Here is a 19,480-nt window from a genome sequence, read left to right as displayed (position 1 = left end):
AAAATAAAAAAAACCTGCCTTTTAAATGTTAAATGTACACAGAAAATGGATTTGTAAGTAACACGGAATGTCTAAATTTTTAAGAGAAATGATCTGGTGAATAACACAAATAAAGGGGACTACCTTCATCCACGTAGACTAGATGGACGACATAAGAGGGGATATGTGCGAACCAAGATCTCTTACGGGTCAATATGTGCTGTGTTGGATGTAGGACGAGGTGATAGGGTTATTTCACTAGTGATACAGGATAAACAGATGACTGCTTAGTTGTGATGCCAGTATAGAAGTAAAGTGCTATTAGCCTGATACGCTATATATGTATATATAACATCAAACACAGAAATTAGAATTTAAAGAAGTCTATCCAAAGAAACGCCCTTAAAAGCATTTTGATCCTAAACCAATTTTCCTAAACATTGAATAAAGAGGGATTTCAACAGGAAAGTTACAATTGCTTCCTCTAGAAACACCTGAACATGATGTAAACTTTGTGCTTACAATTTCTTGTTTGACAAACATGCACACACATTCACATGAATAGTGTAAACGCTGCACTCGTGTGCCACCAATACGACATCAAACAAAAACAAAAAATATTGTTTTACTCACTTGTCAAACAAATAACTAGTTTTAAAAATCTAGTTAAATAATTTTCATATTATCGCATTCCAGTAAGAATTAAGTCCAATCAAATTTATAAAGTTTTATAGAATTCATTTTGACAAAACAGATGGTTAAAAGAAACAAATTATTTACCCAAAGTTGAGTTTGAATTGCAACCCCACTTTTACAAACGTTAAAACTAAATTGCATCAATAAACAGTAGGCTTTCAAAGCATATATAGCGTCAAGTTCAGTAGATTTGAATAATATCAACTTCAAATACTCTTAGTTCCACCGAGTGAAATAATGGAGAAAGTTAAGGGCAATTTAGTTTATGGCTCCCCCAGTGGAGCGCTGCACGGCTGACATCATACTCTATTTCTATTATACCATAAAATTTGAAACATAAGTTTTATAGGTAATTTGTGTTTTCTTGTTAAAATAAAATTTTTAAAATGTCCACAACTTTAAAAGTGAGATAAGTTTTTAGGTAATTAGGGAACTGGGTCATAACAATTTATGTAGAGGATTGTTAGTGCCAAATACTTTTGGTTAGATCTGACCTAAGACTAACTTAACATACATTGTGAAACGTCGGTAAGCTGCCTTTAGATCATTATAGTGTTTAATTTAAGGTTTTTAAACAAATATTGTTGGTTCTGCTATTATTAGTTAAGTAACCAAAATAAGGCGAAATAAAAGAAGAATAAATACAGTAATTAAATAACTTAAAACTAAATAAGTATTTAAAAATGTAATTACAATGGGCACAAGAAACTGATTTGAAGGGCGTAAACCTCTTTACACCTTTAAGAAGAGCTCAATTGGTTCAGAATATTTCTAAAAATCAAAAAGTCGAAGGGGTCCTAAATTTGGTAGTAATTGTAAGTTAGAAATTTTTGGGATACAATTTTTTTCTTTCGTCTTTTATTTATTTTTCTCGAAAATGGTCTCAACGATTTTCGGTCATTTGCAACGATCGGAAAATTGAATTCTGGGGTATTTTTATGAAAAACAATCTTAGACTTTTCCTTAAAGGGACCGTTTTTAATATTTTATTGGTCTGCCACTACGTATAAGATATTTATCGTCCTTAAAAGCAATGCTAGAGATTTCAATTTTTAACAATCATCTTTTTATTTTTATTACGAAATCTTTTTAAAACATTCTCTTCTTCATGTATTCGTTTTACCCACTTCAAGCTTATACCTTCTTTCTAACCAATTCAAGCTGGTATTATCTATCATTCATCTACTTCACGCTATAAAATCCAGTTGAAATTTCATTTATCATTTTAAAAAAATAACTTCAGTAACACACCATCATTGTAGATAAATCAAGCATTACTAGTGCATCAGAGTGATGAAATCGCTCCCAATACAGTATATTTCCTAAACGATGTCATTTTATAACAGTGAACCTATATAATATAAAATAAATATGAATATTCAGTTTATTCTAAGTTTAAAGATTGTAGTGAGAGTTGTAAACTCGGGTTCTTCTTCTGATATTGGATAACCTTTTAAATAAAAATCAATACTAAACACTGAAATTGCAAATATCGATTAAAAGAAAAGATAAAGCCAATCTTCTGACTTGCATCAATCGATTTAAATATTGACTTACAGATAGATTTGCGTTAGAGTATTTACAGTTTTAAAGAATATTTCTTTTAAAATAAGATTTCAACAGTGACATTGTGACAAGTTATCTGATGGGATAGATGCCTTTGAAGTGAAAACCCCCATCAGAATTAAGGGAAGATGTTTCTGACATCGGCTGATTTTTCATTGCAGGTTTATTTTTTTACCTCATTTCTTTTATATATCAAGAAAATGAAAAATAAAAATGGACTCAATCCATCTTTCATTTCTTCACTTAGTTTATAATTTTACAAAACTGAGTAGATACATCTTTATATCAAGAATAAATTACATTTATTAAGAAAAGAAATAAAATTAGATTTCCACATTCCTTTATTCCAATAACCAAAAAGTTTTTACTTTAATTCCAGTCTTTTCTTTTTCACTAAACTGTCTTATCTTCCGCTATGTTCCGTCTGGGGAATGTGACTCATTCAGCTAACTTTAAAGAGGATCTGTTATGAAAGTTATCTAGGATTAGGGTTGCCAACTGCCCTTTTTTGGAAAGGACAGTCCTTTATTAACACCTGGTGGTCCTTGTCCTTTCTTAAATTAGGAAAGGACGCCTTTCGTCCTTTTTTTCAGATATTGTTCACAAAAATCTAATTTATTTTATTATATTTCTAATTTAAGTTCTGACTTCTTCATTTGGCGTGTTGTTTTTCTGTTCTAACTGAACTGAATAGGTGAACAGGTTATTGATGTAACGATGAACTTTTCATGAATAAATATGTAAGATATAAATGTACCCAGGCCAGATAACAGACGAGAGAGAGGGGACTTTTTCCCGGGGCCCGGAGCCCGGAGTCTCTCATGGTTTCTATCAAATACTTACATACTTTTACATATTTATATGTTTACTGCTTGTAAGTTTGATTTGAATGCATGTCCCGCAACTGTCGTCGGTTCCTTTTTGATACCATTGTAGATACTCGTCACGAGTGTTGCAATAGATAAAAGTACTGTTAGAATTCCTCATTTGATAAGAGTAAGCATTTAATTTGTACGGTATTTTTCATCACATAAAATTTAACCCAATACCTTTATACAGTGGTATCTCGGTTCTCAACCACAATTCGTTCCGGAAGTGCGTCGAGAACCGAAACAATTTATCCCGTAAGAAATAATGTAAACTATGTAGTTTATTTCGTTTCTAAGCCCCAGAAATGTGCCTAATTTTTGTATTTTATGTAAAAACATATATCTAAACAAGAAATAAGATCTACGATATCTCGTAAAAGTGTAAATATAAAAACAACTCGGCTTATCTCGGGTGTTCGAGTTCCTTTCATATGTTTGTTCGGATTTCAGGACAATATTTTCTCGAATTTCTTGGTCGAATACCGATTTGTTCGAAAGTCAAGTCGTTCGAAAACCGAGGTACCACTGTATATGTTTCTATTAATGAAGTAATTCACTAAATACATTATCACATGTCACCAACACAAACTAATGATTTATAAAACAATTCTAAGACCAATTTAGAGTACAGGGTAGAAGTGTCGAGCTCAATGAAGAAAAGTAATTTCAAAATAACTATACGAAATCCGTCGCAAAAATCTCTTTAGTAATCCAATCTGATCGACAATAATCTTTAACTTCTTTCCGTAATAGAAAAACTATTCTCTCGATTTAAAATATTCCATGGATCCCGCCTTCTTCATTCCAATTCTCTAGTCCTACAGTTGTCCTTTTTCCTTATCACAGGAAGTCCACCCGCCACTTGAAACACTAGTGGGGCAACAGTGATTTTCATTTAATTCAAAATTATTATTAACATTAGTGAAAAAAGTTTTCTCTCTTACAGCTGAAACCTTCAAATTTCTAACTCCTAATAAGTTTTTTCCTGTTCACTTCTGTCCATCGTAGATTAGTTCTTCCCAGATCTTCTCCAATAGCATTTTGATGGTCTCTGCCTTTGACATCCTGATCCACTCAGTTTACCAAACTTTATTATCTTTGCTATATCAGTTTCTTGAAAGAGGATCACTACTAACTTATGTTTTGTCCTTCATTTCCTTTTTGTATCCCCCTTTTATAAACGATAGATTCATCGCATAATTTTCTTTTCTAAGACCTCAACCTTTTGGAAGCAATCCAAGATTTTGAACCTTCAAGTGAGAAAAGATCTTATCAGTCCTAAAACCATAAATTTTCAGGGTAAAATAATTGATTTGTCCAAAATTGTACACTATGAAAGTATTTCCTCATTACCAGGAAAAGTGAACCAAAGTAAAAAGTAAATTTTTTCCTGAATACGAATACTTTAAAACATGATATAGACAAACTTTAAATTTTGATTTAGGTAGAAATTCAACATACATTACTTTAAATGTAATTTAATTTATTTTATTTTAAAGTAAACTATAAATTAAAAATTTAACTTTTGGAAAGCATATACTTGGGAGAATAAACAGATCCAATCGATATAGTCGGCACTTAATGAAATTCTCAGGACTGAAATTGTAAACATAAATTTTCTGTTAACGGCAACGCACTAAGTTATTCAATATTATATTAGATGGTACATACTATGATTAATATTGAACCTGAAATATAAATATATGTATCCCATTTTGAAAACAAACTTGAATTGATTGAATTGTTAATTCAACCATACTGTTATTATTTAGTTGATATGTTAATCATTATTATTTAATATTATTGAATTATGAGTTACTAGTAATTACCAGTTTTCTCCATACTAATTATATTCACCTTGATCAAAATTAACTTTCCGCGGTTATGTGGGAATTTTTTAGAAAATTTCAGATTTCTAAATATTAACTACAAACATACATAAAAGTCAACTAATTTTGTTTATTATTATTTTCGTTTTTAGCCTGATGATTCAAAACTTTGTAAAATGTGGAAATTTCTCCAATTTCTTAAGGTGGGGCAGCGTGGCTGAGTTATCCAAGCGAAATATCAAGTTCAAGCTTTCGGAGAGAATTGTGCAAAAGTGATCACATATTTTCCATCAATAAAACCACTTTTTGGGGCTCAGGGTCCTTCAAAACGCAAGTTTAAGAGAGTAAGGAGGACAGAGGTTGCGTTGTTTTAGAGGTAGGAAGTGGAATGGACTGTGCTTCCCAATCCGTGGTTAAAGCAATTCTTTGCTGACTTGATCGCCACTCGAATCTATTACTGAAAACCAGATTTCAGCTCGTATAACCAAGCTGTTTAAGAGCATAATTCATTGGTGCGTTTCACATTCAAATGGAATTGAATTGAGAGTAGTAGCCATGGAGTCGATGTCTCTGGGGTTACCCAGATGGATTAGTGGATAGCACTAGGAACTGGTTTCTCGGCTGACGATTAAAGTTGATCTTCTTGCTCGGCCGATAATTATGATAGTGGGTTGTATGCTTTGCAAATGGCTCTCCAAAATCTCGGCCGCAGATATGAGAAGACCTTTATTTTCATCATTGACTCTTAGGCCGCTGTTAATCTCACTCTTCCATGGTAATCAGCAGTACTTCTCCTGTAAGATCAGCACCCACAACATTCTTAAGGAACACCAACTAATAAGATTGCAGTGGATGCCGGGGCACATTGGGGCTATTATGAACATTATGTTGTTACGTTTACCATCCGTCAGGACTTATTATTTTAAAATGATTTAAGAGATTTGGCTATAAATAAAATATACAAATGTATAAACGTTTCGATGTATTTTATGTATTTTTTTCAAACCCAAAAAATATATAAACAAAAAATTTTTAAGTTCAATGTAAAACTTGAAAAATATATAAATGATTTATGTAAATATATGAATGAAAAAAAAAGTAAGTAGTATACAAAATATGTAGATGTTGTGCCAGTCAATATATGTTGATTGCTAAGTCTGTAAGGTAAGGTGTTCAGACAGAATACAGAGCCGCAAAAGGGGTAAAGAATTCCTAAACTACTCGAATACAGTTGTAGAGAATTTTGAGTACTGTAAGAAATTAAATTCGGTATATGTTTATTCGGAAAATTTTATGTTCGTTAGAAATTTAGACCTGATGAAAAAAATAACTGTTCAACCCAGCAAATAACATCAGCAAGAACGCATATGAGTTTGCCATCAAAAACCATTTGTAAGTGGATTAACTTATTGGAGCAACCACCAAGAGGGCCGACGCCACCGCAGTACCACTAGAACAGCGTTTTCCAACCTGTGGTACGCGAGTTGCTGGTTGGTGGTAAAATCAATAATGGCGGACATGAAAAAATAAATTATATAAATATAAACGTTTTTTCCTATAATTCATAAACATTATTTTAATTAATAATATTGTAAGGTAAAGTTGTTAATATGTACAGTAACAAGGTTAGTCTGTCTTCAGGTATACGAGAAAATATAATAGCACATTTAACAGGATTAAAATTGTCATTCATGGAGTATTTTCCAAAACCCGAAAACACAAATAATAATTGGATTTCAAACCCCTTTTAGAATTAAAATTACTCATTAGAATGCTTATATCACAAACCTAATATTTCTACAATAAAACAGGGAACATTTGCACTGATTTAAATAAAGTAAAGTAACATTATGTTTAATATATTTTGGAATTCTCAAAATTTATTACAAAATGTTTATCAACAATATTTAGATAAATTCATTTCTTTTCAAGTTATAAGAATTCTTTCTGAAATAAGATTGGGTGACCCTTATGTTATTAAATTTAAAATCAATAATGTAATTTATACAATCAAGGCCAAAGATCATTGTTTAATGTGTAACATTAATTGTTTATCAGCTGCCCAGTCTATGAAAGTTTTAGAATCCCGCTCCATATAAACAAATATAATAATCCTAAAGAAGAACTTTGTAAATTAATTAATAATTTTGAAGATAAAAATATGTACGCAATTTTTAATTATTTAAAAAAAAAAGTTTTAAAACTAAGATCTAACACTTTACAAAGTTTATAAAGTGAACATGAACTGAAACTCATTTGTAACAGATACATTGCATCTCTATACAAATGAAGATAATAATAATAAAATAACACACTCGGTATAACAAATTTCACGAAAGACAAATCATTTTTACGAAGTGGTACAATTTACCATTATGTACTACCAAGTGGTACGCAAGCCAAAAAAGGTTGGGAAACGCTGTACTAGAACAAAACACAATCTGCACTGAGTTTACTAGAGTTGTCAGAAAGACCATTTCTAATTCAGGAAAATGAATATTCCACATATAGTAGAAGACCGCTAGCAGAAAATAAGCGTCCAAAAACTTCAATATTACTTTCGATAATTTAGTGACATAATTTGACATCCCTGACCTAAAAAACGCCTCGTCTGATAACAATTTAAAGACCTAAGTGAAAACCATTTTTTATTATTAAAACGAGAACCGATTTAATAAAAGTATAGAAATAATTTAAATAAAAATCTAATTAAAAATTCAATTAAATAAAATGCTTGGAATAGTTAAAAGATAATTATAGCTACAGGCCAGTACTTCTCATCTAAAATAAAGATTTCAGTTAAGTTTAATGAGCACTAATAATTGGATAAATAAACATCCACTCGATAAAGATTAAAGGAGTCTGGACTACTGCTTAGCTAAATTTTTCAGATTTGATCGAGTTACTCTTTTGAGATAAATGTTTAATGAGATTTTTTATTTATTTTACTTCAAGAAGAAATTCTTTTGTTTACTTCTGTTTCTCAAACATTTTTTTTACAACTCATTTAATGTAAGCATACGATTGAAAATAGAAATAGAATTATTTGTAAACACAGTAAGTAATCTAACAGTTCTTAATAAGTAATCTAACAGTTTACAATGACGATCTAACAGATTTATATGGGGCACAAATCATCAACAGTCTAGGAGGAAACAGTCTAAAGACTTCACCACTCTAATAACAATTATTTCAGTTATGAATAGTTAAAGAATTTTGCTACTTCAAAGGATTTTTATAAAGTGATTCTACGTCCTTAGTTCAACAAATTATTGAAGTTTATTGGTTTTAGTTCAATAATAAGGAAATTATGAAGAATTGTTTAAAAATCTCCAAAGTCTTCAGACTCAGTGTGATTTATAATGAACTAATTGGTGTTGCATTTTCGGTGAGGGACTAAAAATTTTCTCACAATAATATGAAATTCCATTTCAGATTATCCTTGGCACAATGTGCCACATCAATAACCTTCGACTGGAAGACTGAAGCATACTTGGACATAGATGTAAAATGGTCATTTTTTTTTGGCTACCACAGCCACACAATTGGGTAACTCATTATCCCCCATGGTACGGAGGTATTAAGACACTCAAGTGCACACTGCCAAGGATCCTATATAGTCTTCTTCTGCATAACCTTTGTCCAAAAACACAAATTTCCTTCCAAGAGTTAGAGCCCCTAGATATCTCCTCAGATGGAGTCATCTCTTTAAATGGCCACTGTATACATTCTGAACTACCTGACATTTTAATTCAGACCTTTTTCTAGATATATACTTGCGATCTGTGCTCTTCCCTAATAATAAGATGATCCATCACACTCTTTTGGAGGTTAGATGATTGTCTTCTAGTTTAGGCACACAACATCTATGAGGCCAGGGCACAACCTTCAAGACTTTACTTACAATTAGATTGTAGATTTATGAAAAGGGCAGTTTCCCAAAAAAGGGAAGGAAACGCAGACAACCCAAAATGCCCATTGTTCCCTGCCCATCCCTCATCTAATGAGGGATACCGGGGCTTCAGTAACCAATAAATCCGTCTAAGAGTTTCGGAATAACAAAACAATAACCTATTAAAGTAGTAACAGGGCACTAGGGACTCAATCGTAACCTTATAAATCTAGAAAGGCCGTTAAGATTACCAGATGCCTCAATCTCCGGTAGAGAAACATTTTACAAGTACTGAGAGACTTCCACAGCTGCAGTACCATGAATATGAGAGTCTCAATTAACTGATCAGGATTGCTTTAGCTCCTTCCTACAGCAAAAAATCCGCTCAACCTCAGAAGCATAAAAAAAAATCACCCTTGTGAAATTCTATAAGTTTATTTTGAAATATCTGCCGCCTATTTTCAGATCCAAAGCGCTAGATTAGCCTTTTGAGTGACTTCAAAAATTATTCTCTTTGCCACTGAAATAGGAACGCTTTCCAAGGTTAAGTTTCACAAATAGTGCATCAGTAGCACAACTAATCGCATGAAAATAACGGAACACTATGAGTTTTCAATTTCCTAAAGAGACCGTTTAGGGTTTCTTAAATTATTATTATTTTTCTCTGAAAAAAGGGAAGAAAAGTAAGTGACCTTTCATAATTTTTAGAATAACAATAATTTAAGAATAGCAAAATAAAGTGGTGAGAATCGAGTATTATTTGAAGAAAAACTTCAGTTATAATAGCAAAATTACGAGATTGTAGTCATGTAAAGGTATAAATAAATGTACAAAAATAATCAGAAATACAACAGAAAAAGCTTAAAGAAAGTTAAAGAGAGAATATTTTAGAATAAAGTGAATGCAATGTATATATTGTCGGAAGTGACTAAGAGGTTTAGAGAGCTAGGTCAGGGGCAAGTTGGTAAAAAGCAAGGTACAGAAAATGGTCCGACAGCGCCTTAGGAAATGCGTACATTTAATGGCCTGGAAAAGAATAAGCACGATGAATACTACCTCCTGATTACTACAGATAAAAGGGTCATCAAAAACCAACAAGATGATAAATGTTAAGTGTCTGTGGGCGAACTGCTAAAAAGTATATAGTCTTGAGTGAAGGTGCCTAAATGCAGAATTTAGGCTTGGTAAAAGTCTGCTGTTGAAAAGTAGATTAATGTGCTATTCACAGTTTATTTATCTCTCTCAGTTTTATAGACAGTAAACTCTGTTAATACAACCCTGACCATCGCAGGTCAGTAGGCTGAGAATGACTGTTATGATTCTTACGAAATTAAATGCAATACTACTGGAATTCAAATTCTGCCAATTTTAGTAACTTTGGTTGCCATACAATTTACATCTGTAAAAATGATTTCCAAACTCAACGAACCTACCAGGCCCTTTTAGAATTTATCAACCCATCTAACCCTAATAAGGAAAATATTTGAAAAATATCGATTTAAAATATAAATCGAGCCGCAAAAAAGTATCATCAGACAGCAATTTAGATTTCAGAGTTGCAACTCAACTAGCAAGCGAATGGAATTGCAGATATCATCGCCTTCTAGCTCGAGCTGAAACGGTACAATCCTGGAATTACTTCCTGAATTACTCCTGGAGTTACTTTTAATTCTTTTGTAAAGCTTCTTCCTCTCGTACCTATCCTGCGTACTCAGCCGTTCTTCAGAGAAGCCTACTTGCTCTATTTTTTACACTGTGTTCACGCGGACCTACCAACCAATTCTAATTAAATCACCGCCATCCTGTCCACACCGAATTCGTTTCCAGTACGTCTAGATTTCTACTTATTCTGTCTAAATCACCTACATTCATGGTCAGGGCTAAAATGTACAATGTACATGAAGCCTTCATTTGGAAAATGAAAGGTAAAATACAAGGGAAGAACACCGAATTGGGCACCAGTTCATCTAGATTTCCACTTTTTCCGTCTAAGTCACCAACTTTCATGGCCAGGGCTAAAATGTACATCAAGGGTAGCCTTCATTTGGAAAATGAAAGGTAGAATACATGGGAAAAATACCGAATTGGTTTCTAGTTCGTATACATCAGGTGTGTTAAATTGGAGGCCCGCAGGTCGCAAACGGCCCCAGAGGTAATTTCTTATGGCGCACGTTTTTCCGAAATGAAATCAAAATAGAAAAAAATGTTATGAAGAAAATAGCGCTTAGAGGGAGAACGAGTCAATACCGTGCACACAATTTCTGTCAACGCTGTAACTACCGAAGATGAATAAACAAACTGCCCAGTGCCATCCTTGGGGCGCCTGTAGAACTGTATAAACAAGTAGACTATTTCCGGCGTCGTTTAGAAGCTGTTTGTCACTCAGTTTCATGTAATGTAAACTGATCCCAATGGCGAAAAGATTAACAAGAGCATTCTGGGTTGAGTTCTTATGAATCATACCTATCATATAAAATTTGTGAATGTGATGTGGCTCGCGTGAATCTTGTCTGTTACATCAAATGCCTCGTGTTTTAATTAAGTTTGACATCTCTGCTCTACATACGTGGATCTCGCCTCTACCGTTCGTAACATACCAAGTCACCTATATTTTTTGACACTGCTTTCGATCATGTTAAACGTACAATCCCATTGTGAATCAAGTTAAATACCTCAGCCTTTATCCGGGATTAAAGTCTTACAAGGAACCTCCGACTGAAACGGATGACTGACTCTGAAACTGATACCAACTGTTGAAAAAATCCTTTAAGTTGTCTCTTTAAAGAGAAGGAAAGTGTAAAATATCTTACTCGCTCCATTTATGGAGAGAAGGACTCAAAGTACACCGGACATCCAAATGAACTAACTTTAACAGAAGGCAAACCTTCTAGTCCTAAACTCTAAGAACTACCAAATTTAATATCTCTAATCTCATTTCATATTCATTTTGATTTAAACCTTTCCGTTGTCTCAGACTCACTCTAATCCCGCCAAAAAAATAATCCATGCCGAATTTGCCTCCTACTCCAGTTTTCTATTCACTTTCCTCAAGAACACTTCGACTATCCTCCTCGCGGATTTAAACCCCTTTATCAATTAACTGTACTATATTAATCACTTTCCTTATATATGTCTAAAGAACACTTTCTAAAAAGTCGCGTTTAATATTAATTTTTCTCTTAGAATTTGTGTGAAATCAGTTTGCAAAGAGTCTAATTAATTGGAGTAGAATAATCAATGCCATCTGTAGCAGATAGAAACTTACAAGCACGTTACTATTACACTCTCGATTATTTGACAATTTAATTGTCTATCCTATGCACGAGTGTTGTATGTTTTGAAGTGCTATTTACATGCAGTAGAGCGAATTTGGTAAGGTTTATCCAATCCACATTTCTGTCACCACATGTTCTGCATATTAAAGATTCTAGCTAATCTATTTTCCATTCTCCCCCTGCTTATACACGTGAGAATATCAACATTTTAATCACGTTAAAGGTTAACTAGTGCATAAAGGTTTTATTTTGACTACCTCCTGTGAACATGCACCATGTCTCAATCTATGAAGCAATTATTAATTAAGTTCTAACTACATCTTGTTTTATTTCGGAATACAATTTTTTTGTTTTTACTTTAGTTAAAATAATCATTTTGAAAATATTTCGCGCAGAAAACTGATTTTCCCAAGTCTCAACATTATATTTAAAAAGGAGGATATCATTTGCTAAAAACATTTGTTTGCAAATCAAGCTTTCAAAACTTATTTTCTGTATTAAAAACATCTTTGAACTTCAATAATAATAATAATAATAATTTATTTGTTAGGAGGGCAGAAGCCCTATACAAAGGGTTCGGTTTACAAATACTTTAAATTATACAAGTTCAGAATGAATATAAAACAAAAATATCATTGCACTGTAGGTACTAATACTAATACATTCTCTTTGAACTTCAATAGCAATCAACCTCTTCCACAAGAAGAGAAAATAGCCAGGAAAATAAAGTGGCATCTTGCTATATTAGTTATTAATACCTCTGACGCACAACTCTATTGAGGAGCCAGGTATGACACCGATGAATTGGGGCATAGGAGTCGAGGTGAACCAAAACTACGGAATAATGTTTACAACTTCCATGTCTTTGATTGGTTTATTTAGTACTCTGTGTATATTGCAGGAAGGTTTCCTTCCGCTTGATTGACATAACGCTGAAGTTGATCAGTTCGTCTTCCAGGTCAGTAGGAACTTTTATCACTGGCCATGGAGATTCTAATGCTTAAATTCATCCTGTATTTTGAGTATTTTTTTTTTTTTAGTGCATTCTTGGTAAAAGTTACTGTTTCTTTGCATTCGGCTTCGTCCAGAGTTAATGGAATTTTGTATGCGGTAAGCTCTTAGCGTAGTCAATCTTAATGTATAATGACAATTATAATGCAGGATGCTTTATGCTACTTCGATTAGGACTGTTATTTCTAATAAACTCTATCTTTAAGCAGTTTACAAGAGCAGGTGAAACTGCAGTGTTGTCCATAGGAATGTTATTCCCATGGGAAACGTCCCATGGGATGGGATGGGATGGGACAGCACACATTTGTATTTCCCATGGTAGTCGATAGAATGATACTGAATTGTCATACTTAGATTATACTTTTAAGTTTTAAAGTTAATAAATTTTGTCGTTTGGCATGTCTCTTTGTACCTGTAGTCCTATTTAGTAGACACTAAACGTAAACTTTCATAAATTTAATAATTTTATTTGAACTGTATTCCATATTAATATTATAATGGGAATCCCGTGGGGTGGGATGGGATGGGACAGGCATAAATTGCCATGGGATGGGATGGGACAGTAAAATATGTCCCATGGACAAGCCTGTGAAACTGTCACGGACATGCCATTCCTGCTCTTCCTCAAAATAGCAAAAGTTATATTTGTGGGTTTATTCCTTGTTTTTTCAAAATTAATGTTTTCTTACTCTCCCAAGTTAGCCAAACCTCAAAAAAACATTCGAAATTCAATATTAATTCTCTAAAACAAAAGTTAGATTTCCCATGCAGACTAGATTATTATTTTTTTCTTTTTGTAACCCACAAAGAAAAAACGTTTTGCATGCAAGATTTTATCAATTGCAAAGGGAAGGTTCTTTTATAGTAAAAGGTGGGTGAATGTGTTACTTGTAGACCTGTCTCAAGGGAGTCAAAATGGTTTCTACTCGTATTCAAAAATACCAGCCCAGCAGTTTTTTCAATCTTTCGATGTAATGATGAAATCACTTCGTCAATTCTTTCTTTTCAATATCTTTTGTATTCAAAATAACCTGCCTTTCCAACCATCAAGCTTCACTTTAAATTTGCATAATCCGTAACAGTGTAACCTGGACCGAGAATTCAGGAGAGCTACGAAATATTTTTTAAATTTAGCACGCTATAAGCTCAATGAAGGGAACCACAGAGCTATTTTATTCAGTTAACTTTATCTTAACTCTTTTAGCAACAAAATGAATTGTGATTGTGTAGATTTTTGTTTTCAAATTTGCACCAGAAATATCGATTTTGAGGGGACTCCTGAGTTCGAAAATTGGTCTTTGTGTTTGATTTTTATCTATGTATGATCCGCATAAATAAAAAAATGGAAACTCGCGGACATTTCAAATCATTTGAATTCTGAACTTACGACCATCATATAACCCGGTAATATCTATAAGATTTAGATTAGATTTTATATTTTGAACGGCGGAACGGGACCCATGCCCCACGGCACCGCAGCCACCAGAGGCTTATTGTGCCTTCCCCTTTAAGACTAGTAGATGAAACCTCCCCTTCTAAGAAGGTGGAAGGCTTACCCTACCAGTTCCTTCTGCGCTATAATCTCCTTTGGTCTCAAGGTACCAAAGATATCGTAGCGCAGTCTCTCGATTGCAACGCAATCGAATAACAGGTGAGAAGCCGTTTCTTCCTCTTCCTGGCACAATCTGCACAACGGTTCCGAGCTAATAAGCCCTAATTTGTGCAGGAGCTTTCTGAACCTTCCGAGACCTGTGAATAGGCCTGTAACCAGAGTAATCTGATTTCCGCCCAAGCCCAGAGTCACTGTGGTTCTTTGTTTACACAGCAAGGGCATGACACTCTTGCTTTGTTTGACCCCAGGTAATAATATCTATAAAGTGATCATTGATATTTATTAAACATTGTAAGCATTCCTCACATGCATATATATAACTTTATTTGAAACGATTTCGTATGAAAAGTCTTTTTAAGACAGTTCTGGGATAGTGAAGCTTCCCTTTTAAGTGTTACTTAAATATGGTAGACTACAGAGATATATCTGCAATTAGGCTTCACGATGGTTGCAATGAATCCATCGAGAGGGATCCGCAATTAAATCTATAAAAAAAATTAATAATATCATCCTAAATTGATCAAAATGAAAATTTCACTTTGTGATTTCATTTATATGATTGAAAATTTTCTCTTTCCCGATTTTTTAATGCAAAACAGCAGTATTTTTTTTTTAATCTTGTATTTTTAAAATTAATTGTTAATTTCCTACACCATTTGGAAACAGAAATGTTACTTTGAAAAAGTTTAGTCTTTGCAAAAAATAATAATTGATCTAAAATGCCCGAAAGAGGGACATGAGTATATTCGCTAATTTTGTGTGATGAGGTGCCCTTTGCACACAGCTTTATATCACTCTACCGTAATAGTAGATAATTTGTATTTATTAAAAATATTTTTAAGTTTATTAGTGCAGAATTCTTTTTAGGAATAGCAACTGTTTCAAAACAAAATCTTCTAAAATTACCTAACGTAATATATCTTGCAACAAATTGATGTGAGCATTAAATAGGCTTTGCCTGAAATTACACATAAACTACGCGGAAGAGCAGTTGAGGGTAGGTAGGGTTCTGTAAATCATAATGCTTCATTCTGAATGGGAACATTAATACGGTGCTGACATAAGTGGAAATAGTATGCTGGAAATGCCAGCGTTGATTAATGAATATTTATTTAAACAATGGTTATATTATAAGCAAGGGCTTTAGTTAATAAATGCAACATTATTTTTCTCTTAGGTTATTCTTAAACTTATTCCTTAATTTGTTTTATAACGAATAAATCTCATATACCTTAACTTGCTTAAAATAAAGAAAAAAAATAGACAAATCAGTACTCAAAATCAAATAAATTGAAGTTTGCAGTATAACTTTCTGTTTTGTTATAAAGTTGAGTACCTGGTAATAAACAACCATATTGAAATATATTTGAAATAACAATGACAAACCCAGTGCAATAAGTTAGGTTTCAACAAGAGAACTCTTCACTTTGCAGTATATTTTCACTGAGTCCTCTTCATTATTGATTTATTCAAATCAACAATATGTACACCTTTATGGCAAAGAGGCGGATAATACTCGTACAATCACAATCAAAACAATTTCAATCAAAACAACTCAAAAATAATGATAAATTATACTCAAAAATTTCTACTAGAATAGATTAATAACTGATGTAAAGGATTTTTTATACTTATAGGGCTACTAACAATTATAGGTTCTTGAATTAGATGTGAATCTTCTCTCTCTATATATATATTAGATAATTTCGTAGGACATTCAGCCGAATAAGGCCATCTTCAGCTACTTGTATCATTAACATTATAATATTAGCAATTACTTCAACTCATATAACTAATAAATGTCTATCTGGAAAAACTTTAAATATTTTAAAAACCAGCCTACCCGGCGGTAGCACTGTCTATAGGAGAATAATGGCGTTTAGGCCTTCAGACTGCAAGGAAGTCGCGGGGCCACTGGCGATTTAGTCGTCGAGGAGTATTGTTAGGGATGTCAGAGGAGGCGAGAGACTGTTCAAGAGGATTTGAGCAAGTAGAGAGAGCAGTACGGAATTTTAGATATTTCGTCTTGGCGTGTTGGTCTATGAAGGGAATGTTGAGGTCGGTGTGAAGAGTGAGGTCAGTCACCGTAGAAAGGTGCGTCAGCTATCTGTCGGAGGAGTTTTGACTGAAATGTTTGTACTGTCCGTATGTTTGTTGGTTTGGCTGAAACCCCACAGATCTAACCCGGAAGTCCACCTAGGTTTGAGGATAGTATTGTATAGTAATCGTTTGAGTTCAATGGGTAATTTGGAGCATCGTCCAAGTAGTCTGTAGAGCAGTTTCGCATGTTTCGTCATTGCTTGTCTTTTAAGTCTAGTGTGTGGGTTCCACGTGAGTCTTTTGTCTATGTAGAGCCCAAGGTAGCGCACCAGATCAGTACGAGGAAGAGGATTGCTGTTGAAGAGGACAGGTGGGCAGGAGCCCCGCCGAAGAGTAAACGTGGCATGCTGGCATTTCTGTGGGTTCATTTTAATCATCAATACCAATACTAAAAATGATACAAAGTTGGTGCAAGACTTTTCAAATAAGAATCTAATAAGTTCTTTCCTCTAATAAAAAACAAGTTTAAAAAAACATGTAAATAAAATGGCCTTTTTCTGGAAAGATTCGGCTTATAGAACCAGCTCTCACTGGCCTATTCCTCGCTTAAATAAGAAGATTACTGCTGGATAAGTATTCATATCTCAGTTCATTAAATTTTTAACAATAAATTGAAGAGAAAGTTATAAACATGCGATAAATTCGTATGGTAGCGCATAAAGTATACTGTATATTAGGCCAGAAATAAAATCTGTTCTCTTAATGAAAAGAGACGGCAATGTTTTATTAAATAATTTCAGCTAAGACATTAATCTTAATTTGTAGATGCGGCATCTAAAATTCAGATAATACTCTCCAAAATTTAAACTGCTGCATAAACGACCATGAAAATTAAAGGAGAAATTTATTATAAAATTTATATCTTTTCTACCAATTAAACTAGATCCGAAACCATCTGAGAAATCCTTTCTCGAGTGCATTATTCAGGAGGCATTCTGACAGACGAATAGTAGATTTTCCTTACCGATGAATAAAAAGTAATTTCTCCAACATATCAAATTGCGGATAACCTAAACAGAAAACAGTGAACTGTCTGGTTGAAACCAGATACACTAATTTAAGTAAACAGTTATTGTCCATGTTAAAATTTTAAATTGATCGATCTAAAATACTTATAAAATTTTCAATAGCTTTTGCTGTCCACTTCACAGCCCCAATTAGTGTAAATTGGTGGTTTTGAGCTAAGTGCCCACACTTGTCAAAGGAATATTTCATCTGAAGTTCTGTGTAATCCGTGTTTTGTTTAAGTTCGTATCTAAAATACGGATGGGACGAGAGGAGATGATGACATCAACCATAGAATAATATTTTGTGTAATGTGAAGCAAAGCGATTTGATTGAAATGCCAACCGAAATATACTCTTATAGCCAACTTATTACCAGCCTTTTAGATGCCCATTAAAATCAAACCAGTGAGCTTACTTTAGCTTCTTTGATGTACTCGTATTTAGTGGGCAAAAAAATAAAATAAAATAAAAAAAATAGAGGGTATTAGATTTATCTCTGCTCAAGAAAATCAAAAGTAGTAATTTTTTTTGTCACAAGAAATCCATAAAATGGAGACGGAATTTAGAGGTTCTTTATGGTTATATCCTCTCATTCGCTTTTATATATTTACTGCCCTACAAAGTTATGACAGTCATAAATCCAAGCCTGCCAATATATATATAAGGTATATACATATATAGGTAATAATTTTCTCACACCATCCAAAGATGTTAAGAATCTTACCTGAAAACGTCAACAGAAGAATGTTTGCCAATAGTAGTTGCCACATTTCAGCTGGTACTTCCGGCTTCCACCGCTTCCTCTCTTCCTGTCGGGCCCCAGCTGCTGGCCACGCTTCCTGTCATGTCCATGTGTCGCCAGCGTCTCCTAAACATCGATGAAAAACAAAAGGATTTATAAGAAATATATATGTATATGTATATTTTTTGTTTAAGAAGTTTAGAAAAATTTTAAGAGAGTAACACTCTCACGGAATTCTGTAATACAATTTTTTTTTGGAATTATAAATATTTAACATTTTTATGCTTTGTTTTGTTGTTTATATTATTTGGTCATAAAGAACTATTTCTTAAGAGAAGAGTGACTAGCGTAGTGTATTTCCAAGTGGAGATCCCAGGATTGAATCAAGCTGCTAGCTCTTAGATCTTCTCTTCCTAGGAGCTCCTTGCAGTTCTCTGTCTGGTGAAAGGACTCACTGCCTGCAACGAGAGAACACTGTTTGACCACTGAAGAAACCTCTGGACGCTGATAACCTAAGACATCGCGCCTTAAGTAAATAAAATAACTATCTCTTTATGTGAGGCCAAATTTATAATAACAAATAAATAAAAAAAAATCAAATGGTTGGAGAAGAAAGATGTGCTCCAGTGTCCCTTGGCTCCATACTGCTTCCCGATGGAAGCTATAAAGGTTGTAACGAGGGTGGAGGAGGTGCCATCCGAGTACGAGAGGCTTTGAAGTGATGAGACGGCGATAATGACCAAGCTGTCGATGTGCCGGGAAAAATAAAAATAAAAATAAATAAATGAATACCTATCCATTAGAAATGCGGCAGAATGTACTGAGTTAAGAAAAGTATTCTTTGCTAGGGAAGGGATTAGCTATGAGGTTAGCATACTGGACTCCCACGCGGAGGTCCCGGG

General features: G+C 33.6%; 1 protein-coding gene across 1 annotated transcript in view; it reads right to left on the bottom strand.

Moving 5' to 3' along the window:
• The window catches only part of Neto (Neuropilin and tolloid-like), a 428,343-nt gene that overhangs the window by 286,542 nt on the left and 122,321 nt on the right, over positions 1-19,480 (bottom strand). Inside the window, exon 2 of the mRNA XM_074130381.1 lies at positions 18,561-18,704. Within this exon, the coding sequence (XP_073986482.1) occupies positions 18,561-18,606 (46 nt within the window). The 5' untranslated portion in view covers positions 18,607-18,704. The remainder of the gene's footprint in view (positions 1-18,560; positions 18,705-19,480) is intronic.

This window comes from Rhodnius prolixus, unplaced genomic scaffold (assembly GCF_049639745.1).
Source record: "Rhodnius prolixus isolate KJV_2025 unplaced genomic scaffold, Rpr scaffold_4, whole genome shotgun sequence".
In the NCBI taxonomy this organism is placed as follows: domain Eukaryota; kingdom Metazoa; phylum Arthropoda; class Insecta; order Hemiptera; family Reduviidae; genus Rhodnius; species Rhodnius prolixus.
Note: the sequence above shows the minus strand (reverse complement) of the source record. Positions and strands in the feature narration are given on the sequence as shown.